The sequence below is a fragment of the Saccopteryx leptura genome, chromosome 2 (genome assembly GCF_036850995.1).
Source record: "Saccopteryx leptura isolate mSacLep1 chromosome 2, mSacLep1_pri_phased_curated, whole genome shotgun sequence".
NCBI lineage: Eukaryota > Metazoa > Chordata > Mammalia > Chiroptera > Emballonuridae > Saccopteryx > Saccopteryx leptura.
In genome coordinates this window covers 343,438,859-343,466,812 of record NC_089504.1, presented here as the reverse complement: position 1 = coordinate 343,466,812, position 27,954 = coordinate 343,438,859, and the positions used below count along the sequence as shown (strand labels likewise).

At 52.8% G+C, this 27,954-nt stretch overlaps 1 protein-coding gene across 2 annotated transcripts; it reads right to left on the bottom strand.

Annotated features, from left to right (window-relative positions):
- Positions 1-322: 322 nt before the first annotated feature.
- On the bottom strand, positions 323-27,802 carry MPP2 (MAGUK p55 scaffold protein 2). 2 transcript variants are annotated; one of them, XM_066364031.1, is made up of 14 exons: positions 27,719-27,802; positions 27,396-27,573; positions 24,308-24,371; positions 20,054-20,172; positions 8,077-8,229; positions 7,797-7,946; positions 7,212-7,439; positions 6,262-6,393; positions 6,049-6,154; positions 5,904-5,972; positions 5,469-5,630; positions 4,608-4,810; positions 4,124-4,252; positions 323-2,840 (listed from the first exon to the last, which is right to left on the bottom strand). In XM_066364031.1, the coding sequence occupies exons 3-14, from the start codon at positions 24,336-24,338 to the stop codon at positions 2,664-2,666; spliced, it is 1,659 nt and encodes a 552-aa protein (XP_066220128.1). In that variant the 5' UTR covers positions 24,339-24,371; positions 27,396-27,573; positions 27,719-27,802; the 3' UTR covers positions 323-2,663. The 2 variants fall into 2 exon arrangements, with proteins under 2 accessions (XP_066220128.1, XP_066220127.1); XM_066364030.1 differs by lacking the exons at positions 24,308-24,371; positions 27,396-27,573; positions 27,719-27,802 and adding an exon at positions 21,353-21,473.
- Between the last annotated feature and the right edge of the window lie 152 nt (positions 27,803-27,954).

The following is a 27,954-nucleotide window of genomic DNA, read 5'->3' as shown; positions in this document are numbered from 1 at the left end:
TATATTCCTAAGGCCTAGAGAGGTAACGGGACCTGCTGAAGACCAAACAGCAAGTTCCAGGTGAAGCTGGGTGGATTAGCCATGGAGTCCCTGTGTTCCCTGACCCCCATGAATGCTCAGATTGCTGGACGCAGTTTAGAAAGAGTATCTTTGAACGATGAGGGATGTGGAGTGTATAATGGCGGGACTAGAAATTTCAGAAGACATCACAGAACACAAGCCATGTCACTTAAAATACATTTCAGAACCATCTGTGCTGTGTTCACTGCTCTCTCCTGTCCAGAAGCCGCCAGCCAGACCCCAACCAAAGACAAACAGCCCAGAAGCTTTTGCTTTCACATTTAATCAAAGGAAAAGAAAGAAAACCAGTCAGAGAGAAAACCAGGAATCGGATGGCTGAGGAGCGGAGAGGGGAAGGGCAACTGGGCTGGGACTTAGCGTGGACAGTCGGGGGACAGGAGCCTCATTAACCTGAGGTCCCTCAAATACAAGCGTCCACAGTGGGAGGGAGGACAGAGTCAGAGCTAACTCGGTGGGCACGCATCCCTGTTCCAAAGAGTGGGGCTTATGCAGGCTGTTCAGAGAGTGATGGAGACAGGAAAGGGGCCCAGCCCTGTCCCCTGGGCATCACTAGAAGTGAAGATGCCAGAACAGCATCAACACCGGAGACTCACCACTGGAGGGCCAACTCCTCAGCAAGGCGCCAGGCTCCCTCGACCCCCATCTTTTGGTCAGAGGGTTTTAGAGGTTAACCAAGGGGGTGTGGGTGGCTGCAATAACCGACCCTTTGCTGCCTCCACTCCAAAGTCCCCCAGGTGAGGTGGGAACTGACAAAGGACACCATGGCCTCAGGCTAGCAGAACACTCCATTTTCCTCCCACTCCTAATCCCCTTGGGCTGAGGGTGAGGGTGATGTAAGAGCTGAATTAAAGATAAAAAGAAGGCTGACTAATGAGAAAAGAGGAGTATAAAGACGACTGCATAGTGGATGCAGAGCTATGCAAATGAGATGGAGCAGGTTTGACCTTGACATCTCATCTGCATATCCTATGCAAATGTAATGAGATCCCTAATATAATAAATATATTTCTAACTTTGTAATAAATATTCTGTTTCTTCTCCCTCCCCTTCCCTTGGAACTGGGCACACAGTGGTTCAGGGGCCAGCTTGGGCTGACACTGCAGCGCACACTGATGAGACATTCAGAAGGACTGGGAAGCACAGGGGCGGGGAAGGTCCCCGGCAAGGACAGGCTCACTCCAGGAAGGGTCACAGAGAAGGGTGAGGGATGAGATGCCTGGAGACACTGAGGACAGCATTCGCTTCTTAAAAAGGAGTCTCCGATTTTACACAACTGCCCTCCCCAAGGACTGGAGAGTGGCACTTAGGGTCGGGGACAAGAGGAGAGCTGGAGGAAGACATCTGCGAAGGCCAAGGCTCTCGAATCTGGGATAAGGGTCTTGTAAGACATGGGGCTCACGGGGAACCCTACACAAGGGGCCTCAAAGGGTGACCTCCAAAGTATCTCCTCTCCAAACACCAAGTCTGACACACACAAGCCAGTGGCAGAAAGCCAGACCAGGTGTGTCACATGTAGGACATAAACTGCACAGGAACTGTACGAATGGCACCCCCTTGAGCTGGGCAACGAGGAGCCTGCCAGAGCACAATACTCCATGCTCACAAATTCCCCTTCACACCCTTCCTCAGCCCCCCAGTCAGCCCTGATGCTAGTGGACCACGTGGACCTGGCCAGACGAAAGATCAAAATGGACAATGGTCATGGACAGAGCCCAGACGTGTCCTCGTCAGGGGCCATGGAGAGCTTGGAGGTCTGCTGTCAGTAGCAGCAGTTTCCTGGTTGCAAAGCTCAGCCTGCAACCCACCCCGACCGGGGCTGAGCCTGCTGACCCCTGCCGGCCTTACCCCACAGGCAGCAAAGCTGAGCCGTCAGGGGCACTTTGGTGAAGTCTGTGGAGAGACTTCGGCAGTGAAAAGCTGTGGATGAGGGAAATACAGGGCAGCGTCCGCTTGTGGGACTCGGCCTCACTCCAAGGGAGGAGAGAGCTGTACACTGCTCCCTGGCTGTGACAACTGGCTCACGCTTTGGCTCCTGTAGCCTTCAGGATGGCACCAGGCTGGCACCACTGCCCAGGCCTGCCTGGCTATCAGGGGGCCTTCATTCATCTGGCTACATAGAAAAAGCTTAAGGACATGGGGTAAGAAGGGACAGGTAGGAGGAGCTCAGGGATGGGGTGGGTGTGGCCAGTCCAGAGGAGAAAAGGTGACTGGACAGAGGTGGTAGGGGCAGTACTGACCACATGGTCCCAAAGCAGCTATTGTCTTCTCTGGACTGAGCCTTTTGGAGGTGGCTCTGACACACTCCTGGGCACAGCTTGGCCTTCAGAGAAGAACACTGGTGGCCAGAGGGCATCAGGAGGGGGCAGCACCTGGGCACAGAGGTACCCCAAGAACACCCACCTCCCTGGCAGTGCACACCTCTGAGTGAAGCCAGACGTAGGGCCTGCTGGGAGCTGCTGCCCAGGGAGTCAGAGTGCCAGGGACTGGAGCTAAGGATCGTGGTCGAGGGTTATGGTTGGGGAAGGGATGGATTCAGGTTTCTGGGTCACAAGCCAGAGGGGACAAGGTCCCGTTGAACAGGCTCAGTACACCCAGCTGACAGGCACCCACTGAGGCTCCGTCCGCAGCTTCTCCATGGAGGACTGGAGCTCGCGGAAGGTCCTCTCCAGGTTGCTGTTGACCAGGCAAAGGTCAAAGTAGTGCCCATAGCCCCTCTGGATGCGGCTGCTCTCCTCCACTGTCCGTCTCAGGTCTGCTTCCTGCCAACACAAGGGGACTCCCACGGTCAGTGTCCCCTACTCACCCCCATCATCGGGGGACCGACAGCCTGCCCCATCCAGGCCCCTCCCCAAAGCCCAGGCATGGCAGGTACAGACTCCCTGACTAGGAGCCCCTCCCTGCATGTCCCAAGGTGGCTCTCCTGCATGGACAGACAGACAGGTCAAAGGAAGGAAAGAGCCCTGGGTAAGTACCAAACATGGCACGAACCTCTTTACAACCTACATAATCTTCGCTACAGCTCTGCAAGGCAGGGCTAATTATTCCCCATTTACAACAGAGAAAATCAAGGTACAAAGAGTTCACACAGCCAGCCAGTGGCTACACAGAGTCTGCTTGACTCCAAAGCCAGTGCTCCCTCCAGTCTGACGAGGGTCCCTTACCTAGAGAGCCTGAGAGGCACTTACTGGCCTGGTATTAAGACAACCCACAAGTGCCCCAGGCACCCCCCCACCCCAGATCCAGTCCAAGCTGGTCGGGCAGGGGTGGGGAGGGAACTTAAACACTGACTAAAACAAGCTGAGGTGGAGTTCTAGGGCTGGCCCAGCTGTGTCCCAGCAGCACCAGTCTTCGGTGTTTGTGGCCAGGGGGGCATGCAGCAGAGGGGAGCCCAGCCCAGCCCAGCCAGCCTCTCCAAGGCCTGAGCAACACTGTGATTTGGGCCCTGGAAGCTGAAGTACCAGGTATGGCCAGCAGAGGGACACCTGAGCTCACAGCTCTGCAAACTATCATCTCCTGCTCCAAAGGGTCCCTAGGAGTAAGGGGGTGCCTTGGAGTTCTGCAACACCTGACTTGAAGCCTTTCCTCCCAGCGCTGTCACTGCCCTAATACTAAATCATCCCTCTAGCCAGCCCTCCATCCTCCGGCTTCCTCCCTCCCTTCAGCCTTTCCCCCCACTGTCAATAGCCCTGAGCCCGCCTATCCTGCCTCTGCCCTCAGACCTCCCGCTGGTCCTCTGGGCTCCCTTTGGTCAGCACTCTGTCCCTTCAGAACAGAACGAGCCGTGGCCCAGGCAGAAGCTCCTGTGCCTCTGGCTAGCTGTGTCCCTGGCTCTGTGAGAATCTGGGTACAGTACTCCACTTCTTTGCTCAGACCTCTGTTTCCACACCCCTAAAGCAGGACTCTCGAGTCCTCCCTCACTGATACCTTGGATGGGTGCCTCTCCCCTTCCCCATGTCCCCTTCCTCTCTTTATCAGCTCTGGTCTGCTCCCTCCACCCCAAGCAGCCATCCGAGCCCTCCCACTACACCTCAGAGCCCCTCACCGTGAGCTGCTTGGTGGAAACCCCGCTCTCCAGTGCAGCCCGGTTCATGGCTCGAAGGGTCTCAAAATCGGGGGCCTCAATGAACACCACATAAGGGACAAACTCAGCTGTTCTCAGTACCTTCACAGCCTGCAAAAGGAGAGGAGGGTCAGGGAGTATGTCCCCGTGTCCCTCTGTGGTGATGCAGGCGAGGACAGCACGTGGGAGTGAGAGGAAAGGGCACCTGGGGCTCCGGACATCAGCCCGGAGGTGACCGTTAGAGGCACAGCTGGAAAGTGGCTGGGGACGGGGTAACGGGAGGAGACCAGAGGAGTGGGGATCTGGAAGGCTGAGAAAGGGGGTCTAGGGGGGCTTGGCTCACAGGTTGAGGGGTTACATGGGGGTGCTTGGGAGACAAGCACCTGGAAATATAGGGGGTGCTGGGGGAATCAGAGCCCCCCGAGGGGATATTGGGCAGGCTGGGAAGGAGCCAGCTGGGTGGTACCTGGGGGTTGACATCCAACACGCACACCTTGCCGGCAGCAACCACACCCCGAATGGAGTCGATACGTGTGCCATACAGGTTGCCTTCATATTCGCCATGCTCCAGGTAGCGCCCAGCACGGATGTCGGCCTCCATCTCCGCTCGGGACACAAAGCTGTAACCCTGGCCTTCCCGCTCTGAGTCCTTGGGCCGTCGGGAAGTGTCTACAGGAAAGGAGGGGCCGAATGGGCACAGGCAGGCCATTCTACACCTCAGACACATGTGCACATGTTCTATGTGCGTCTCACAGCCCTGGGGGTGCAGCCCGCCCTCCGCATTCTCAGTTCTGCTGCCTTCCCACATACCGTGCCCTCACCTCACTCTCGGGCGGCACACACACAGACTTCAGAGATCACTGCTCCAAACCCACGCTCACAGATAGGGAGCTGAGGCCCCGAGAGGACAATGTGCAGCCATAAAGCAAAGCCACACTGACCTGGGGTCAGCATTCGGGTTCCTGACTCCAGGAAGCGGAGCTTTCAACACCCCAGCTGGCTCTGTCACCAAGAAGCCCTGTCTTTCACAAGGCCACACACAGTTTACAGCCCTGTTTCACAGGGATGCCCAGCTGGGCTTTTAGCAATTAAAACAGTAGAGAAGGAAAGACCAGGCTAGTCCAGCCCACCTAGCCACAGGCTCCCCAAAACTTGCCAGCCTGCAGTTCCCCCACCAATGCACAAAGGGCACTCGTCCCACACCTCCCACCCAGAAGTGCTATTTTACATGGTGCTCATGTATATGCCCATTCAGTGGACCCAGACCTGGCCCCCAGTGCATTCCCACTTCCTGGTCCCCACCCAGCAGGGCCCAGCTCCCACTCACAGGGCACTGTGGTGCCGTAGCGGTCTGGATCCCACATGATGAGTTTGTTCTTCAGGCTGCGCCGACCCACACCCTGAGCCCCAATCAGCACCAGGGTTTTCCGGCGGAATGGGGGCATGCGGGCCACCTCCTCATAAATGAGCAGCTCATGGCGATCAAACTCTGGACACAAGGAGATGGCATTGCTCATCAAGCCATTCATGGGGTGAAAGGGATGGGGCTGGGTTCTCAGGGGCCAGGGACAGCGGGAAGAAACTGGGCAGGGCCGAGGGCCAAGACTGATAGCCTCAGAACTAGGAGAGCGTATGCACAATTATTGGTGGGGGCAGAGAGGGGACATGTACCATGTTGTGCGGATGCACAATCATTGGTGGGGACAGAGAGGGGATGCACCATGTTAGAGGAGGACAAAAGGAAGAGATCTCCAACACCCACCTGCATTCTTGGTGGTCAAATACATCATTCGCTTCTTTTTCTTTCCTGAAAGGCTACCGCACAGGGTCCCTAGCCATAGAGAGATGGGTGAGTGAAGCCAGGCTAGGACACATCAGAGGCCAGGTTAGGAGTGGGGGGCTTATACCTGAGGTGGGTGTCAGCTCCAGGTCCCGCTTGACAAAGGCTTTCCGCTTCTCCTCCAGCAGCTGGCTGGGGATGAGCCCAGCACTGCCACCTTCTATGTGGCATGCCTAAAATGGATGTGGGCAAAGCTCTGCATGAGTGAGAAGACACCTCCCAAACCCTCACCCCCACACACACCACACCCGGAGAGACTGCATGGGTACCCCGAGCTCACCTGCCACCAGTTGGCATCATCCTGGTTCACAATCTGGAGTAAGTCCCCTGCGTTGAAGTGCAGGCCTGCTTCCTTGCAGGGGATGAGGCTGTCTCTGGCCGGGTCATAGTCGAAGTGGCATTTCACAAATACCTGGACCAGGAATCAGGGAAGGGTCCAAGGAAGAAGCAGGGAAGGACTGGAGGGGATGTGCCTTCTCCCATCCCCCACCCCACAGTCCCCAACCCCCATGGGGGGTAGTGTCATACAGTCCGTTTTCTGCCACTTCCCTCACAAAGATGAGAGAGGGCCTGGAACTTCCCCTTTAAAGGCACGATGCCCCCATGCCTGCCTGGCCCACCTCCCTGGTCCCAGCCTCCCTTTATATCTAGAACAAAAGGCTCAGTCAGAGGGATGGGGGATCTGCTCAGGACCACAGGCCTTGACCCCACCCACTGAGGAGGCACGGTCACCGGGAAAAGGATCACACCATGACACCTAATGCAGGATCCCTCCTTCCACTCACCTCCTCCCCTTGGAGGAAGGGGCTCTGACAGACGGCTAAAGACCCAGCAGAAGTGGGCAAAGCAGCAAGGCCTCAACAACCCACCGACAGGGAGGCAGCTATACAGGACACCTGGCACCCTGACTCTGCGCACCCACGCAGACCCGCAGGCACGCAGTGCAGGCGCTCACCTGAACTCTAATATCACAAGCCTTGAATGCACACATGCCTTGCCCACACTAAGTACCCAAGACTAGGGCGAATGAGCGAGTGCGTGCTGGAGCACTACTGGCAGCTGCCTGTAGGTGGCCACCTCGCCCTCAGCCTCAGGCCCCGCCCCCTATCTTGCTTTTCAGTGCGGGTCAAAGAGTTGCTCCCATCCCGCAGGCCAGTGACCATGACAGTTGGGAGGTTCAGCTACCCCTTAAGCCTTGTGCTGGGTGGGGACCTTGGTGGAAGAACTCACCTGGCGGGGCAGATGAGGCTCCTGGTAGCTGGGCAAGATCTTGAGGATGACGCTGCCGCTAGCGTTGCGCAGGAGCTCCTGCAGCGCACGGGGGTCGCTGCCCACCGGCTGCCCGTTCACTTCTTTGATGATGTCACCCACGTGTAACAGGCCTTGCTGAGCCACCATGCCCCCGTGCAGAATGCGTGCAATCACCAACTCACCGCCCTCCACACGGAACGTCACGCCCTGGGGGATGGAGGGTGGGTAAGAATCTTCAAATGAGCTCTCCAGCACCCACTTTCCATCCCCACCCTTCCACCCTACCCTCACAGATTTCTCTTCTATCCTCTGCCCAAGTTCCTCACTTACATGAAAACTAAAGGAGGGAAAGTGGGCAGAATGAAGAGGTTCTGGCACATGTATGTATGCAGCTCATATGTGCAGTGTCTGCAGTCTCCTGGGTCTGCATGGGCTGATCCCTGGGCAAAGCTGATGGATTCCCACCTTCATCTTCAGCTCTCTTCAGACCGGATTTGACCCCTGCTGGTTATACTCTCAATCCCCCCTCCAGACCCCACTTCTGATCGTGCCAGGCACCCTCACCAGATGTTCTCCAGCGGTCTTGCGGATGCCCACCATGCGCACGGCGTCAGGAGGCACGGGCTGGTTGCTGAATATGGGGTCCAGGCCAGGGCTGGGGGGTGGTGTCTCATAGGTCTTTGAGGCCACAGAGTCGTGTGTCTCCAGGAGGGACTGGAGAGGTGGTAGAAAGAGGGGGGACCATCAGGCAGTGCCCTGCAGTCCCTTCCCATCCCACTTCCAACTTCCTGCCAGCCCCTCCCCCAAGGGCCTGCCCTAGTTGCCACCCCAGCCTGGAGGAAACCTGGAAGTGGGGCTCCTGGAGGATGCGGGCCAGCTCAGCGGCCGTGCTGCTCTGTTCCGCCAGCTGTGCCAGGTCCCGCAGGATCTCCTGCACCAACTCCAGGTTGTTGTCCCGAACGGCCTCCAGTTTTGTCTCCTCCAGCCTCTCATGGGCCTGGGGGTGGGGGTGGGGGTGGAGGTGGAACAGGTGAGACGTCATGCTTCCCCATTCCCCAAGAGCCCTGGTATCTAGAGCCCCTCCATCCCCCAGGCACCTCCCCACCCCCAATCCTCATTTCAGATCTTTACATAAAAGGTAGAACATGATATACACTCTTTGATACCTTGGGGGTTTTGTTTAATTGGTTTGGTTTGTGATTTGGTTTTTAATTTAATATGCCCTGGAAACTCCACTATACTACAACATGGAGATCTTCCTTTATTATATTATTATTTTAATTACTGCATTTGACTCATTATGTGTTTGGAGAACCATAATTTATTCAATCAGTCTCCACTGGTATTTAAGTTGTTCTAATGTTTTACTATTGTAAATAAAGCTGCAGTGAATAAGCCCTGGCCGGTTGGCTCAGTGGTAGAGCGTCGGCCTGGCATGCAGGAGTCCCGGGTTCAATTCCCGGCCAGGGCACACAGGAGAGGTGCCCATCTACTTCTCCACCCCTTCCCCTCTCCTTCCTCTCTGTCTCTCTCTTCTCCTCCCACAGCGAGGCTCCATTGGAGCAAGGATGGCCCAGGTGCTGGGGATGGCTCCTTGGCCTCTGCCTCAGGCGCTAGAGTGGCTCTAGTCGCAACGGAGTGACGCCCCGGAGGGGCAGAGCATCGACCCCTGGTGGGCAGAGCATAGCCCCCTGGTGGGCGTGCCAGGTGGATCCCGGTCGGGCACATGCGGGAGTCTGTCTGACTGTCTCTCCCCATTTCCAGCTTCAGAAAAATACAAAAAAAAAAAAAAAAAAAAAAAAAGCTGCAGTGAATAACAGTGGCATAGTTGATTGAAATCTGTGGTGATATTCCATGTAAATACCTAAAAGTCTTGCTGGATCAAGCAGTAAATACATACATGGTTTTGACAAGCTTCCCTACATGGGCCTTGAGCTGCTCTGCCCTCCCACTTGGATGAGAGACTTCCCTGAAGCCTTGCCACCAGAGCGTGTGACTAAACCTTGGAATGTCTGCCAATCACATGAATGAGAAGTGATCTCTCAGCGGGGCTTAATTTCCCTTTTGCTTACTGAGAGAAGTTGAGCATCTCTTCATATATTTAAGGACCATCTGTCTTTTTCTGTGAATTGTCTGTTCATGTCTTCTGCCAATTTTTCTATAGGGTCTTGGTTTGTTCTCTTTTCCCATTTTTTTAAACGTTCTCTGTGTTCAGAAGACAAGCCTTTTATCTGTGATATCTCTTGCAAATATCTGTTGACTCTGCTTATGGTTTTTTGTCAATGCAAAAATATATATATATTTAATATATGTATGATGTGAGGTATGGATCTATTTTGATATCTTTCCAAATGACTATGCATTTTTTAAAAATCCATTGTGGCCCTGGCCGGTTGGCTCAGCGGTAGAGTGTCGGCCTGGCGTGCAGGGGACCCAGGGTTCGATTCCCGGCCAGGGCACATAGGAGAAGTGCCCATTTGCTTCTCCACCCCCCACCCCCTCCTTCCTCTCTGTCTCTCTCTTCCCCTCCCGCAGCCAAGGCTCCATTGGAGCAAAAAATGGCCCGGGCGCTGGGGATGGCTCCTTGGCCTCTGCCCCAGGCGCTAGAGTGGCTCTGGTCTCAATACAGCGATGCCCCGGAGGGGCAGAGCATCGCCCCCTGGTGGGCAGAGCGTCGCCCCTGGTGGGCGTGCCGGGTGGATCCCGGTCGGGCGCATGCGGGAGTCTGTCTGACTGTCTCTCCCCGTTTCCAGCTTCAGAAAAAAAAAAAAAAAATCCATTGCGGGGCAGGGGGGTTCAGGGCTGAGTAGAATATGGGAAGGGATTAAGAAGTACAAATTGGTAACTACAAAATAGTCACAGGGATGTCAGTGCAGCGTAGGGAACATAGTCAATAATATTGTAATAACTATGAACCATGTCAGGTAGGTACTTAAGATATCTGGTAGATCATTTTATACACTACATGACTGGCTAACCACTATGCTGTAACACCTGAAACGAATACAAAATAATATTTAATGTAAACTGTAATTGAAAAACAAAAATTTAAAAATGCTTATGAACAAAGAATTCCATAAGAAAATTGTTGTTTGATTTTCTACACATGATAATGGTAGTGTGGTTACTTTCCAAGGAATCTTTATCTTTTAGCTATACATACTGAAATACAGATAAAATTATATCTGACATTTGCTTCAAAGTAATTCAGGAGAGACGGAAGTAGGAGGAGATACGGATAAAGCAAGATTGTTCGTTAGTCGTTAAATGTTGAAGGGGAACAATGGATGATGGAGGTTCAGAAGGTATTTTTTAAATCTCCATAATATAAAGTTTTCCCCGCCCAAGAGATAAGGAGATTTTGACATCTCATCAAGGTACTCAGGATTCGGTGAGATGGACACAGTTCCTGGCACACAGCAGATGCTCAATAAAGACGAGCTCCTCTGTCTTCTCTTCCCTACACAGGCCAGGGGAATAGCATCCCACACAAGGAAGCATGTTGGCCCCACCGTCACCTAAACTGTCCTCTACCAGATGGGCAGCATTTCAGACTGACTCCCGCTGTCTGGCAGGACAGAGCGCTCCTGCTGGGGAAACAGGCAATTGAAAGGGAAAAGGAGTAGCAGTGCAAGGCCATTAGGCCTTGATGTTCCTCGAGGGCAGAGACATGCCCCAGCAGTTTCCACCAAACCCTACGTGATCCTCAGTCATTAGCTCAGCACAGCTGTGGAGCTTGCCGGCTCTGTGTTACTGATGTGTCCCGGTCAATGCGGGAGTCCTGAGTACCAGGACTGTGTTTCCGGAAGGAACAAAGGCACTCAGGCACGCAATTGTATCACCGTGCTGACCCTAGCAGGGCTCCTTCAGGATAAAGGAGCTAGCTCTGGCCCAGGCGACATGATGTGAGCATAGAAGTCACCCATCTTAGCTTCAGCATCTTCTTGTCCATTGACAGGGAGGGCAAGTTTCCCTAGGAGATCTCACCTAGCCACATGGGAAGCCAGGGCAACTCCCAAGCCACTTACCTCCCATCTTTGATTTAATGACCCCTCCCCCAGGCTAATCCATTCCTCTTCCTGAAGCTGCCCCTGAATATCTTACCCACAGATATAAAAACATAACTCTCAGCTCAACCTTCCTGGCCCAGAGGAAAGTTTACTTTAAACATGTAATCATTCAAATACAAAAGAAACACAACAACAGGCTGATCTAAACAGCTGGCTGACCTGTGCTCAGAACACCCAACCGGTATCACAATTTGCAACACACGTTTCTGGGAATTTGGAAACTCAGAATTGAATTAATCATATCCTTTGGTTCATGATATGCCCTCATCATTGGTTTGTACCTGACTTCCATTCAGTGCTTTGGTATTAAATTAGAAGTTTTTGTAATAATATAACAAGGATCTAAGAACCCACCACTCAAACCATTATAAGGATCTTGACACCAAATGTCCCACTCACCCTTCCACGCATCCACTCACAGAAACCACCGTCCTGAGTCCCTGAGTTCATCATGCTCTGGCTTCCAATTTTACATAGTTTTATTGTATCTGTATGTTTTGTACATACTCCTAAAATGAATATTGATTTTAGTTACCTACAATCTCTGGAGGCCAGATTATTTTTTACTTAATATTATTTAAGTTAGTAAAATTCTAATATTAATTTATCACTTAATAGTAAAGTCTCTCACTATTTTTATCCACAATTTTTCATATTAAGAGACCACGTATTTCACTTACTACTCTTTTTCACTTGACATTATTTTGCTATGATTCATTCTTCTTTCCCACATCACATTAGTTCATTCTTTTTTTTTCTTTTTTTTTTTTGTATTTTTCTGAGGCTGGAAACCGGGAGAGACAGTCAGACAGACTCCTGCATGCGCCCGACCGGGATCCACCCAGCACGCCCACCAGGGGCGACGCTCTGCCCACCAGGGAGCGATGCTCTGCCCCTCCTGGGCATCGCTCTGCCGCGACCAGAGCCACTCTAGCGCCTGGGGCAGAGGCCAAGGAGCCATCCCCAGCGCCCGGGCCATCTTTGCTCCAATGGAGCCTTGGCTGCAGGAGGGGAAGAGAGAGACAGAGAGGAAGGAGGGGGGGGGGTGGAGAAGCAAATGGGCGCTTCTCCTATGTGCCCTGGCCGGGAATCGAACTCGGGTCCCCCGCACGCCAGGCCGACGCTCTACTGCTGAGCCAACGGGCCAGGGCCTAGTTCATTCATTTTAAAGATTTTTATTTATTCATTTCAAAGAGAGACAGAGAGAATGGGCGGGGGTGGGGGGAGCAGGAAGTATCAACTCCCATATGTGCCTTGACCAGGCAAGCCCAGGGTTTCAAACTGGCAACCTCAGCGTTCCAGGCCAACACATTATCCACTGCGCCACCACAGGTCAGGCTAGTTCATTCATTTTAACTGCTGTATTATATTCCCTTCTGTGACTGCACCACATTTTATTTATCTCTTCACTCTTGGGGAGGCATCTGGGTTAATTCAGGTTTTTGCCATTGTGAACAGTGCTGCTATGAACATTCCAGTCTGGGTCTGCTGGTGCACATGCAAGAGTTTCTCCCAGAAACAGAATTGCTGGGCCATGGGGTATATGCATGTCCAATGGGGAAGCATCACATTTGCAAAATATTATCTGATTTAAAAGTCACAACTGGCCTGACCAGGTGATGGCACAGTGAATAGAGCATCGGACTGGGATGCGGAGGACCCAGGTTCGAGACCCCGAGGTTGCCAGCTTGAGCGCGGGCTCATCTGGTTTGAGCAAAGCTCACCAGCTTGGACCCAAAGTCCTTGGCTTGAGCAAGGGGTTACTTGGTCTGCTGTAGCCCCATGGTCAAGGCACATATGAGAAAGCAATCAATGAATAACTAAGGGGTAGCAACAACAAACTGATGATGGATACTTCTCATCTCTCTTCGTTCCTGTCTGTCTGTCTCTATCTATCCCTCTCTCTGACTCTCTCTCTGTCTCTGTAAAAAGAAAGAAAAAAAAATTAATAAAAAGTCACAACTGGCCCTAGTCGGTTGGCTCAGTGGTAGAGCATCAGCCCAGCATGTAGAAGTCCCGGGTTTGATTCCTGGCCAGGGCACACAGGAGAGGTGCCCATTTGCTTCTCTACCCTTCCCTCTCCTTTCTCTCTGTCTCTCTCTTCCCCTCCCGTAGCCAAGGCTCCATTGGATCAAAGTTGTCCCAGACACTAAGGATGGCTCCATGGCCTCCACCTCAGGCACTAAAATGGTTCCAGTTGCAACGGAGCAACATCCCAGATGGGCAGAGCATCACCCGTAGGGGGCTTGCCAGGTGGATCCCAGTTGGATGCATGCGGGAGTCTGTCTCTCTGCCTCTCTGCTTCTCACTTAAGAAAAATACAAAAAAGGCCTGACCTGTGGTGGTGCAGTGGCTAAAGCATCGACCTGGAACTCTGAGGTTGCTGGTTCAAAACCCTGGGCTTGCCTGGTCAAGGCACATATAGGAGTTGATGCTTCCTGCTCCTCCCCCCTCCCCTCTCTCTCTCCTCTCTAAAATTAATAAATAAAATCTTTTAAAATAATATAAAATATAATTTAAAAAATTAAAAATGAAGGTATATTTTTTTTAAAAAACTTTAAAAAAATACAAAAAATAGTCACAACAACCCTGTGAAATTAGTAAAAGTAAGATCATTTTACCAATAAAGTATCTTTTTTTTTTTTTTTCTTAAGTGAGAAATGGGGAGGCAGAGAGACAGACTCCCGCATGCGGCTGACTGGGATCCACCTGGCAAGCCCCTTACAGGGCAATGCTCTGCCTATCTGGGGTTGTTGCTCCATTGCTCCACAACTGAGCTATTTTAGCACATGAGGTGAGGTCATGAAGCCATCCTCAGCGCAGGCCCAACTTGCTCCAACCAAGCCATGGCTGTGGGAGGGGAAGAAAGAAATAGAGAGAAGGAAGTAGGGAAGGGGTGGAGAAGCAGATGGTCACTTCTCCTGTGTGCCCTTACCAGGAATCAAAGCCAAGACATCCATACGCCAGGCCGACACTCTACCACTGAGCCAACCGGACAGGGCCCCAATAAAGTATCTGAGATGTGGATAGGTACAATAAATTCCTTAACAGCATGCAATTCAGCAGTGTACACCAGGGACCCCAGTCCATGTTCCCTGACTCTCTGAGCTCCCCCATAGCAGTACTGTTACTTATCTGGGCACCTATTTTAGAAAGCATGTTTTTGGTACAGCACATACTGCAGTGTTAGAGGCACCAGAGTCCACAACCAGCAGAGTGGCTTTGAATTTCTATGGTAACCCCTTGTTTAATTCAGCTCTGAAAATCATCTTTAGCCAAGCAGGGGCTCAAGCTCATTATAGACCAGAGCTTGGGCCAGGTTCACAGCTAGTTAATGGTAGAACCTGTACTTGAACCCAGATCTTCCAGCTCCTGATTCAGAGACATAAGCCAACTGCAAGCGCAGAAATGCCACGATGCCAATTCTTTGAAAGCTTTTCCCTTCGCCCTCCAACTCCAACCTCTCTGACCTTGGCAGGGAATTCTCATTTGAAGCCTAGACTCCTATTTAAATAGTTCAAAAACTAAAAGAAGTCCCAGAGACCAGTGTGCCAAAAAGTAACATCACTCATTCTTCAATCTGGACTTGACCATGTGATTTGCTTGGGCCAATGGGACATTAGCAAATTGATACAAGCAGAGGCTTGAAAGTGCTTGGGATTTGGAGCTTTTCTTCCTTTGCTGCTGCGACTGCTACCCCCCTAAAGGATGAGAGACCTCACCATCCTAGATGCTGCAGCCTTCCCAGCTGAGACAGCTGACACGTGTGTGATGCCACCCTAAAGCTCCCAGCCCCAACTCAGCAGGCCCAGACCAGAAAAACCACCCAACCAATCACAAAATCATGAGAAATAAATCATGGTTATTTCAGGCCACTGTGCATTGGGGTGGTGTGTTACACAGCAAAGGCTAACGGATACACTGGGCTCCCCACCACTGTGGCCTCTGCTTGTCATATCTGCTGGTCAGGGTCTCTCAGTGACACCCCTGGGCCCTTGTCTTGTTTTGCCAACTCTCTCACCCTGGCCTCACTACAGTAGGGTCTTCCCTGTGAGCTCCAGTCCAACGGCTAAGACTACCTTATAACAACTCTATGATTTAAAAAGCACATCCACATCCATGACCTCCCCACCTATTCCCGCCATGACTCTGAGAGATCAGCACCATTATTCCCACTCCTCAAAAGGAATAACTGAAGCTCAGAGAAGTTGTCAGATATATCAAAGTCACACAGCCAGCCAGTGGATCTTCTGACTCCAAACCCTGTGTTCTTTCTTCTTCAGCTCATGTGGATTAGTTCATAGGCCTTCCAGCTGGCAGATGTCCCTATTGGTGACAATTTGCCTGAATTGCTGAATGTCACCCATCTTGGATTCTTCACCTTAGCCTTGCCTGTTGTTGGAACACCTGCTGCTGGATCCCTGTCAGCCCTCCTAGATGCTAACCACCTGCCAGCCACCTGCTGCTGCACCCAAACCCCTGGATTATCATCTGTCTGCCAGATTTGACTTCTTTCCTCAGCCTTTAACTCTCTGGGTTTGTCCCCTCAGACCCTGCCCCTCCATGGTCCCAGATCTAAATAGCCTGGCCCCTCCCACCCTGTCTGCCACATCCCCAGAGAGGAGAATCAAGCCCAACTCCACAAGGGTGAGGGGAAAGGTTAATAGTACCACATGTGGTTCCAGCTTGACTCCATTCCTTTGGTTCCTGGGCCACTTCACCAGGAGAATCAAGTTTTTACACCTGGGGTTTTGATAAAAGTACTTTTGCCTATTAGGTGAGAAATGTACTGCTATACACACAATCATGAAAGTTGGTGGCATGGAGTAAGAAGTAGGTCCCATTATCCAAAGCAAGTCACATGGTCCAGCCCAGATTGAAGAGTGGAGACTACCTTTTGATGGAAGCAGTCAGAAAGTTACATTGCAAAGGGTCAAACCTGCGGAGATGGGGGGATTTTACTGAACTCAGCAGGAGAAGGGAGTTCACTCACAGTCTGATACAGCACAGTGGTAACCGCTCAATTAGGCTGTACTGTGAGGTCCCAGGATGGGATTCTGCAGGGCTCAGTGAGGAGATAACAGATTTGGGCTCCATCAAGGAGAACAAACTATCTGACAGTTCGCTGCCATAGCCCTAGCACTGTGCCTGGTCCTGGGTGTGCACACGATAGATATTTGTTGACTAGATAATGAGTGACTGAATGACTGAGAGGATGACAGAGCATCCAGCCAGCAAGCCCATGATTGGAGAGCTGTCACATAGACTAGACAAAGCCACCAGAGAAGAATGCTACTAAGGGGGATCGTGCTTTGGAGGGGGCTGGCTGGATGACCTTCAAACCCTGAGATTCTGTTATCCTGAGTGACTCTCCTTATTTTATTGGCTGTCTCACTGTCCAAGCAACAGCCAGGGTGACTGAGAGATGATGTGGTCTAATAACTCCGACTGTAAAATCAGCCTTGGAAGGTTATAGATGTTGAGGTTTGAAAAGTGCATGTTCAGCATTTCCATTGCCAAGGGTCCACCCTAGAGCAGCTCTTAACAGTTGCAGAAGCACATAGGTGTGAGGCCATCAAAGCCTCACGCAGCACTGACCTTAACAGATGCCAATCAGCAACAACACACCGGCCCTTCAGTACAGGAACCAATAAACAATCTCACTGGGCTCCACTCGTGTAGTGGAATACCGCACAATGGTTAAAATGAATCTATTTAAACCTATACTTATGTCAATCACTACACTACTTCTGTGAACTAGAAATCTCAAAAAGAAAACCTAAGCAGCATACACTATCATTCTATTATATAAAGTTTAAAAACACATATAATAGGGGCATATTGTTTCCATCTAAACACACATATAGGCAAGATATGCAATTCATGGGTATGACATCATCAGCCTTAAGCCAGTGGTGGTTACCTGTGGGGAGGAGAAGCAGTGGAAAGAGGGAAAAGGGGAGAGGTGTTACCTGTATTATACTTTTTGAAAAGAAAGAGCAATAGCTAAAGCGAATATGGCCAGCCTGCACATCCTAGAGTCAGGTACACAGAGACCTGCTATGTTATTTCCTACACTCTTCCGTATGCAGTCATTTGACAAAGATTCAGTGAGTACCTACTATGTGCCAAGCACTGTTCCAGGCTCTCAGGACATAGCAGAGATCCAAAGAGACATCCCTGTCCCCAAGGAGCTTACATTACCTACATTTGAAACACACATAGTTCTGTGTTTTTATTTTTTATTTTTTTTTAATTTTATTTTTTTAATGGGGCGACATCAATAAATCAGGATACATATATTCAAAGATAACATGTCCAGGTTATCTTGTCATTCAATTATGTTGCATACCCATCACCCAAAGTCAGATTGTCCTCTGTCACCTTCTATCTAGTTTTCTTTGTGCCCCTCCCCTCCCCCTTTCCCTCTCCCTCTCCCCCCTCCCCCCGTAACCGCCACACTCTTATCAATGTCTCTTAGTCTCACTTTTATGTCCCACCTATGTATGGAATAATGCAGTTCCTGGTTTTTTGTGTTTTTATTTTTAATAAGGAATACAACCCCTGGCTACCAACTGAAGAGCAACCTGCCTCTCTCCAATCTCATCCAACCTGCTCAGTTTTCTCTCCCCCAGAACCTCCCATAAGTAACTTTCTCACATCTTTCATCTTCCCCCATTAACAACCTCCCCAGGTCTTCACCATTCCACAGATGATAACATGACCAGGCTGTGCGACTCAGGGGCCCAGTGTCCCCTGCAGAAGCTCCCTCCCTCCACTGGGATCTGATCCCCTTCCACACCCCATGCTAGGACCGGCCACAGCTGTCCTGTGACATCCCACCACTATCACCCTGTGGGACCGCCCCCATCATATCACCCCCTTCCTCCCCACCACAGCAGTCATTGCTGGCTTCCTGGTCACCCCACCATCATTCACTGAAGACCCTAGGACTGCCTCAGTCTTCTCCCCACTCCCCCAATGCCTGCCATAATCCCAGATTCTAATGCCTGTAGACCACCGATCCTGCACCCAAGGCTTCCACTCTTGAACCACTCTATGACCTCTTGCCCACTGCAGCCACACCCGAGACTGTCAAGGCTGCCCTCCAGAACTGCCCTCCTTGGAAGTCTTTCATCTCCCACCTCCCTCTCCCTCCCAAGTGGCCTTCTTCTCTACCAGCTAATACTCTCTCTCCTCAAACACGGTGGCCTCAGTGAGTCCCCAGGCCTTCATCTCCATTTTCTCCCTGCGCCCCTGTCTCCTCCCAGTTCCCCTCTCCCCTCCCAGCCTGGGCTCCAGAGTTGATGCTGAGCTGCTCTCACCTGTCCCTTCACACTGGCCCCTGCATCTGAGCCTCCCATAGACCCCATCCAGTACAAGCCCTGAACCAAAGCCACCTCTTTTGTCTCTGTCTCTGGACTGAGCAGCCCACCCTGGGAATCCAGCACCTGCGTCACAGTGTCGGGCCTGTCAATCCTGCTCCCTGACTGTGATGGGTTTCCTCTCTCTTCTCTTTCAGTGACTAGTTGAACCTTTACTTCCAAATCCCTCCCACCTTCCAGCTCAAGCCCTGATCCCTAATTCCCAGCAGACAACCGCCCCACCTCCGCTGGGAAATCTGAGCAATTAGACATGATTCCGTGCCTTGCCTCCAACACAGCCATCAGCACCATTCTCGGCTTCTCTCCTCCTCCTCAGGAAGGGGCTCCTTCTTCACCGGCCCCTCCCTCACTCATGCTCTTCTCTCCTTGGAAGCAGCAACAGCCCCACCCTTTCCCTCCAACACCAAGTCCTGCCATTTACTCCCTCCATATTCTTCCATCCTTCCCCCTCAAGCCCTGTTACCGTACCGGAGATCTAGTTCAGAGCCACCCCCAACTATGGTCTCTCCAACTTCAGCTATAACCCTTCAACTATCTTCCCTGTGACTGCCAGAGGGATGTTCCTAAAATGTCCACATGCCATTATCATAGCCCTGCTTAAAACCTAGGAAAGGTTCCATGTCACTCACAGGACGATGTCCAAGCACCCAGGCACAGCCCCCAATGCCCTCTGCCACCAGCCAGCATCTCCCAAGCTCACACTCCCTGTCTCACACCTGAAGCTCCAGCCTCACCCCAGTCCCTTATATAGTTCTGGCTCTTTCTCACCTTTGCTTCAGCTTAAGCTCTTCCCATGACCTGGAATGCCCTCCTCCTCCTCCTCATTCTTCAATACTCAGCTCAAGTGGCCCTTCCTCCAGGAAGCCTCCCCTGCCCAACCTGAGCTGGGTAGGCATCTGTCCTTTATGCTCCCAAAATGCCTACTGCATCTGCCCCTATCTCTGCTGTTACCCAATTTTTTAATAGCTTTCTCTTTTAGTGAGTCTTTTCCCCACCTGATGCACAGCAGGACCTTGTAAAAATGTCTGCACAAAATGCCAATGACAGAAGGATAGGCAAGATGAACTCCAGAGACTCCAGTGCACAGGTATGCTCACCCCCTTCCCACCATACCCTCCACAGGCTGGCAGACACCAAACAGGTATCCACGTGTGCATGTCTCCACACTTACCAGCTAGGCCTGAGGCAGCCCCTCTACTTAGTCTCTCATATGCATCATCTGGGCATGGATATTCATGCATATCCCCTTCCAGGGTTCTCCTGTGCCACATGCCCCATTCCCAGGGCCCTGTGTAGTAATACCCCATCCCCCGTTGTGCCTCCCCAGACACAGTGCCCTTGTACCCACCTCCTGGGAGTACTATACCTTGGCCAGGGATCTTACTATGGGACTTTCCATAATGCCTCGGAGGAAGATCAGGTCCAGTTCTGCAGCTCCCGTGGCATTGGGAAGGGATCCCAAATTGTCCAGGACTTGCTGCATGGCTGGGTGGAAGGGGCAGGCAATGAGACACACAGGTACCAGCTAAGCACAAGAGATCAAAACACATCATAACAACCCTACCCCTCCCATCCCTCGTCCCACAGAAGATAGCCTCTTCCCAGCAGCACTTCCCTCCCTGCCAGGTACAAAAGTCAGTGTGACTTTCTATAAGTCACTGTCTCTTACTGGCCTCAGTCTTTCCCTCCTATATAATGGGTGGGTTAGATTAGATGGTGTCTACGGGCCCTTCATTTTGACAATGATCTATAATCATCAAGAAATTAATATAGGCCACAGGAAGCCAAAGCTGAGGCCCAGAACATGGGCAAGATCTGGGAAAACAGGCACCCCGGGGCCTGGGATGGCTGTGGGCCCCCAAGGGCAGAAGTCAGACCAAGTCATCCCAGAGATCAGCAAACCCTCAGCCTGAGACAGGTCATAACCAAGGATATGAGAACACCTGATGCTGGCCCCCAGCAGAGGCTGCTGAGATCTAAGGTAGGTGTTTTGGTCACACACCAGGAGAAGAGGGAGCACCCAGCTGTGGCAGATCCTGGGGGAGGAAAGGAGAAGCAGAGTATGCCCAGCTGGGAGCAGAGATGGGCAGGGGGTATCATTAATCTGCCACCCTCCCACTCTACATTTATCTGCATAACAGCTCCCAAGCCATGCAGGAGGAGTGGATACAGTCGCTGGCACCTCTTACTGCTCTTGTCAGTGCCTCCTCCTCCAGGAAGGAATAGGCATGGGGAGGAGGGGACACTGAAACTGGAGCCGGCAGACATGGTTCAGGGGTTCCTGGACTCCCTTTCCCCTCTCCTTTAAACCACTGTTTCCAGAAACAACATCCTAGCCTGTCCCCCAGACCCTTGCTGCTCAGGCCTGGGCTTGACAATGATCAGAGACCTGCAAGGCCCTTAGTGGCATGGACCCTTCCCACTCTGCAGGGCATACTGGGGTCCACCCTCCCCAGCTATCCCACACGCAGACTCCCCAGCCTGCCACATGAGGAAGGGCTCAGCCAGGGGAATTGGCGCCCTCTGCCTAAGCCAGCTCTCCAGATGGGCTGTCCCGCCATACCCTTAGGCTCCCGGAAGTCCATACCTAGGGTACCCTCTCCAGATGCCTCCAAACCCTGTAAGGCCAGCTTTCCCCTCAGACTGCGGCCCCGCCCTTCCCTACCTTCCCTCCGGAGGTCGGCTTCCTCAGAGGAGCCCAGGGATATGCCCTCCAAGGAGGCCCCGCTGCCTGGGCTGCCCGCCATGGCTGCCCCCCATCCCCGGCCCGGGGTTCAGGTAGTATATAGCCTTCTCTTAGGCTTTGGGCCACCTTCCCAGCTAGAAGCTGGCCTCGCTGGATGAGGCGGGACTCAGAGAGCGCCCATTGCAGGATCAGCCAATAGCAAGGCTCAACCGCCCTGGCCACCTTGCTGATTGGCTAAAGTGGGGGCGGTGGGAAAGAGAGAGTTCCCGTCCTACAGCTGGCATGATCCCCCACCTCCCAGCCCCCACCCTTAGTTTAGTACCAACCTGTGGGAGTAGGGAGGAGGCGGCTGAGTGAGGAGGAGGGGCAGGAGTAATTACGCGTGCTATCCCTTCAGATTTGGGACGGTGCTCAGAGACCCTCCCCTTACAACCCAGCCGCTGGAAACCCATGAGGAGTGGGGACTTGGCCCCACCTTGTTCCCTCCCTACCTTCTGAAAATCTGTCCTCTAATACATCCCCACGCCACCTCCCCACGCCCTCCGACCTCTACTCTATGGCCCCACTCCAGGCCCAGTTTCCTTTACAACGACCCCTTCAAGATCAAAGGAAGCCCCTGAGAACGACTGTCAGTCCTCGCCTGGAGCAGTGGCAGCACAGTGACATGGGGCAAATACTTCAAACCTCAAATGCCTCCTCCTAGCTGCCAGCCATTGGGGGTGAGGAGATGACAAGGGGGTAAAGGAGAGGGATGGGAAGTGACCCCGCATGACTAGAAACGGTACCTCAAGCCATCTGACCCCATATCTCAACTGCAGCTTCTCCTCCTCCCCCATTTCCCATAGCTCCTCCCCTTGGGTAAGAGGTGACTGCCCTGCGGCAAGCAAGTCAGGCATCCTGGAACTGGAAAAGGGAAAAAGTGAGGAAGCATTCTTACAACAGGGACAAGGGTGGGCAGGAGGGAGACTTGGCAGTTACCCCAGGCCAATGCCTCCATTACTTTCAAACCCTGTACCCGTGAGGCCACCACCAAGAGCTGCTCCTGCCACCAGACCGCCATTCCCTAAGGAGTGGCACCATGTTGCATTGCACCCCTGGTTGCCATGGCAACAGGAGGGATTACACACCAGGACATTAACCCCAGGGATGCAAGAGAAATTTAAAGGTACAGCTCCACATGAAAGCAGCCTACATCACCCCTGGCTTTGAAGAATGATGGAGTCAGGTGAAAGGAAAAGAGAGGGCAAGGCTGCAGGTCTGGAGACTCTAAGGGCAAGTTCTCTGATATCTCAGCCCTTGCCATCACCCACATACTTCTCAACCCACCCCCAATCCTCAAGAAAAGGGCTCATCTACCTTACTAGAAGTAGAGTTGGGGTTTCTACCATCCCCCCCTCCACAATGATGGTGACCATGTTGACCCACAGGGAAGAGTAGGAGAAAAGACCTTCCTAGCTTCACTCTCTGCAGTACCCAAGGCTGGGATCTCCAGGATAAGGAAAAAGCAAGGAGGACGGTGAATCTGACCTCAGAGGCAGGGATACAGCTGTCTCTCAGGCCTGACGGAAGTATAATGGCCACCAAATGCTAAGGGGCAGAACCCACCATTAGATTTTGAGGCCAGGAGTGAATCCAGCCCAGGGTGGGCACAGAAGGCTGCCTGCAGAGACTCATAGCCTTTGAGTCACATGTCACCTCTTTACAGAGGAGGATATGCAGCCCCCAAGAGGCTAAGTAGCTTCCTCCTGTTCTTTTCCTTTAGATTTGGAAAGCCAGAAGCAGCTCAGGGAAGCAGAAGTTCCAGGAGTCCTCAGAAGAAGTAGGCCCCATAGGCACACCCCTGGGTTCCTGTCCCTACCCTGTCCCTCACCTCACACCCACTACACCCCCATCAACTGACCTGACCTGCAGCAAGGAAGCCAAATTGCTGGGCTTATTCCTCCCTCTACACCCCTGCCAGGCACTATTAATGGGTTTACTGGGCAGCCCGAGATTGAGAGTCCTTTAATCACAGGATCAGGGATGGGCTTAATTAACCCCTAAGCAGCTTACAGTGGGGCCCAGGCAGGCAAGAGCAGGGGGACCCCAGGGGACCCAGCAGTCTGGACAGGTGGTAGAGGCACTGAGCCCTCCAAGGCTGCAGAAGCTAGGGGACATTGGTACAGTCCTTCCAATGCATATAGAAGAGGCCTTTCCTGGGAGACAATGGTGTCACAGTTTAGGCTCTGGCCTAAACTTTCCTGGTTCAGTTTCTCAGAGGGAAGAAACAGTCATTTTAACCAAATTAGAAGACCTGGAACATCTTGCAGAGGCAGCAGCAGGCCTTGAGCAAGGGGCTGCCCAGGAGGGAGGCATCTAGGCCATGGGAAAGGCAGACAAACCAGAGCAGCTTACAGGTGTTGGGGCCTTTAGCTTCTTGCACAGGGAACTTCATCTGGTGGGTCCCTAAATGCACTTAAAGGTTCCATGAACCTGAGTAGAGTACAGATTTGTGCAAAGAAGCATTTGTCTACGATGGGGTAGGGCCTATGGCTGTCATCAGGTTCTCAAAGGGATCCAGAACCAACAAAAGTTAAGAACACTGATCTTATTCTATCATTTCATCTTACAGTTGGGGAAACCTAGGTCCCAAAAGGGAAGTTATTGAGTCAAGTTCCTAGGGGCCACTTTCTCACCAGCCAGGCCCCATGCCATTGCCCTCCAGCAATAGTAAGTGTGCATTACCACAGAAGCATGCATACCCCTGCCCTCCACAGAGGTGAGTTGTGCTGTGTCTCAGAGGGCCACAGGGCTGCCCAAATGAATGGCTGAGTGGCTGGGCAGAGTAGCAGTGTTCTCACGGGGACCTGCAGAAGTGCCTGACTGCTGCTCCCCACCCTGTCTGACACCCTCTGAACCACTGATATAAACTGACATCTTCTGCTCCCTTCTTACCAGTCTCAGAGTTGGTGGCGGCAACCGGCATGGTGAGGTCGGCAAGGGTTCTGAAATGTCTCTCCTGGAGGAGGAGAGAAAGGAGGATGAGAAGGCGCAAGGACAAAGCAATGGGAAAGGAATTAGGAAGGACCACCCCCTTGGGATTAGCCAACAAGGTAGAAAAGAAGACACTGCTCAGAAACTAGATGATCTCACAGTCCTGGGAGACAGAAAGAGCAAATATTTCAAAGAGGAGGAGACAGAGGATCAAATGATTAATTGATTTGCACAAGGTCACAAAGCTAATAAAAAGAGCTGCAATGAAAATCCAGGTTTTATGATTCTTAACAAAAAAATTGTGTTTCTCCTGCCAGCTGTCCTTTTTTATTTTTTATTTTTTGGGGATAGAGGGGGTAGGTAAGAACACAGAATATGAGTCAAAAGCAGGAATCATGGGTGTTTGCAGACTGCTGTAAGCTCCATGAAGTCAGGAATGACATCTGTTTTATAGGGGAGCTTATTTTTTGTTTTTATTTTATTTTTTTTATATTATTATTGAGAGAGCAACAGGAAGGGAGAGAGATGAGAAGCATCAACTCATAGTTGTGGCACTTTTTTTTTTTTTTGTATTTTTCTGAAGTTGGAAACCTGGAGGCAGTCAGACAGACTCCCACATGCACCCCACCAGGATCCACCCGGCATGCCCACCAGGGGGCGATGCTCTGCCCATCTGGGGCGTTGCTCTGTTGCAACCAGAGCCATTCTAGCACCTGAGGCAGAGGCCATAGAGCCATCCTCAGCGCCTGGGCAAACTTTGCTCCAATGGAGCCTTGGCTGTGGGAGGAGAAGAGAGAGACAGAGAGGAAGGAGAGGGGGAGGGGTGGAGAAGCAGATGGGCGCTTCTCCTGTGTGCCCTGGCCGGGAATCGAACCCAGGACTCCTGCACACCAGGCCGACACTCTACCACTGAGCCAACCGGCCAGGGCTGTGGCACTTTTTATTTGTTCATTGATTGCTTCTCATACGTGCCTTGACTGCAGGGAGGGGGTTGGGGGATGGTGTCCAGCTGAGCCAGTGACCCCTTGCTCAAGCCAGAAAACATAGGATTATGTTGAAGATCCCACATTCAAGCAGATGACCCCACTCTCAATTGGTGAGCCTGTGCTCAAGCCAGTGACCTCAGGGTTTTGAACCTGAGACCTCAGAGTCCCAGGTCGACACTCTATCCACTGTACCACCATCAGTCAGACAAGAACCACATCTGTTTTATTTTGCCTCTGGATCCTAGGCCTTAGCACAATGTAGACAGATGCTCCACAAACATTGGTCAGTCTGTCTGATAGAGTCATACCTTCCCAAGGTCTCTCTGGGCTCCTCTTCCCTGCTTTTCCCCTTCTTAGCCCAGCTAGGACAAGGAGAACAAGGGGCTCTGGGCAGAACCAGTATGGAGTTCACAGCCCCAGTTTCCATCCTAGGGCCTCCCCAAGCTGGTGTTGGCTCCACCATACTTCAGGGAAGGGGATGGGGGGCAACACACCACCCTTCCTCTCTTTGCCTTCCAGGGCTTTAATTTCCAGTTACCATGACAACAAGAGGCAGTGGCTCAGAGCAGGGGTGGGGGAGTAGAGGGAAGTAGCTGGCAGTGCCCACTTTAGCATAGACTGTGTGCTGGGTCCTGGGAATAGGGGAGTCACGACTTCACTTCCCTCCTAAAGAAAGGATTCTTCCTAGAGGGACCACTACCTGATTTTAACAAAATCCTCTCTTCTCCCATTTCCCTCCCAGGCCTGAGCCGGTCACCTAAACTCAGATAACAGAAATTACAAAAAACGGCAGGATGACTCCCTTTCCTCCTTGATCTTCCGCTAAAGATTTGGAAGAAAGCAGCTTTCAGGAAGAGGAAGGACACCTCCTGTCAGGCTAGCACCCAGGCTCTGAGAAATGCCAGGATCTACTGTGCCAGCCAGTGCCCCCAGTGCCAACCCCTGCTGTCCCTATTCCTAGAGAGCAGCGAGAAGGGATCCCTTCCTTCCCCATCCCACGTCCTGACGACCTGGAACCTGGAGCCTTTTCCTGGCTGGCGCTGGTCTCCCTGACAGAGGTATGACAGAGAGGACTCCCGACATCTGCCTTCTCTAGAGGACGGAGGGTGGTAAGCGGCAGGGGGGATCCTAATGTCCCCAGAAGACTTACCCAACCCGACTGGGTTTTCTCCCTGAGGAGTCGGTTCCCACGGCAGCGGCTAGCTCGGCCCACCCCCACCCGAGCCTCTCAGAGGGCGGGGTCCGGCTGTGCCCACAGGAGAACAGCAGTGCCAGGCGAGCCAGGCTGGCTCCGGGCCAAGGTCCGCGGCCCAGGCTTCTGGGAACTTGCACCGCGGCTTCCAAAAGCCTGGACCCGGGCGCCCTCTCACCCCTACCTGCGGGCTATCCACATGACCCAGGGACTGCCAGTGATAGGGGCCAGCAGCGAAAGCGATAGATTTTCTCCAACCTCCCACCCACCCCCTCCATCAAAACACGTACAAAGAGATGTGGAAGAGAAAGGTCTAACAAAGGCGCTTTGAAGACCGACAGGTCGTAGGGAGGGGAAGACAGCCGGAGGGATGGGTTCTAGAGGCCAGGCGGACTGCGCGCAGCAACCATCAGCGTGCCCCCGCCCCACCAACCCAGACCTAACGCGCCGGGCGCTAGGACCTAGGGGTAGGGGGGCGTGTTGCGAGCCATCAAAGGAGGCTCTTTGCTAGCGCGCCCGCGAGAGACCGAGGGATGAGGTCACTGAATGGCTGTCCCCCGCCCTGGTCCTCACTCTGCTCCTTTTAGTTGACCTAACTTTCTGACCCTGGCTTCTCGTTCCTGACACCGATGCCTTCCCAAGTCTCCAGGCCCTACCCTTGGCCCCCGACCCCGACCCGACCCCACCCCCAGCCCCCGCAGCCTGGGAGGAGACAGGGAGGAGGGAGAAAGAAGGCGCTCCTCTTCCCAGGACCCACTCCCCGGGAAGATTGAGGTGTTAGCCTCCCAAAGGGAACGGGGAGCCACAGGGACCCAAGGAAGCTCTGTCTCGGGCACCCTCCCCCCGGAAGCGCTAACAGCGCAGTTCTTACGTAATGCCGGGTTTCGAAGTCCCCCGAATCCGCACCGCCGCCGGTCCCCGCACAGCTCACCAGCTCTGTGCCCGAGGTCACTCCAGAGCCTTTATCGCCGGGGCGGGGGCCAGCGTCAATGGGCAGTGGGGTTTGGTCTCTCTCTTTGGAGCGCCAGGGATGGAAGTGAGGGCGGGAGCTGGAAAGGAAGAAGGCGAACCTGGGGGAAGGGGCCCGGGGAGATTGGACCCAGAGAACAGGACCCCAAGTGCCTGCCGTGCCTGGACGTAGAGGACACAGGGACCCTAAGGTGGGTGCTGGCCCGGGGGTCGAGAGTCGCCTACCTGCGCGCGGAGGAGCCTCGAGCTCCGGCGGCTCCGGCGCAGCCCCGCGCTCCGCGTTTATTGCTTGTCAATCGCTACCCCGGCTCTTAAAGCGGCGAGGCCTCCTCTGCGCGAGGGGGCGGAGACCGAGAAGGGAGAGGAGGGGGATGTAGATGCCGCGGGACAACCCTGCGGAAAGGAGTCTTTCCGAGCAGCTACTGGGTAGGCAGGGAGGTGGTGGTTTAAGAGACATTGCA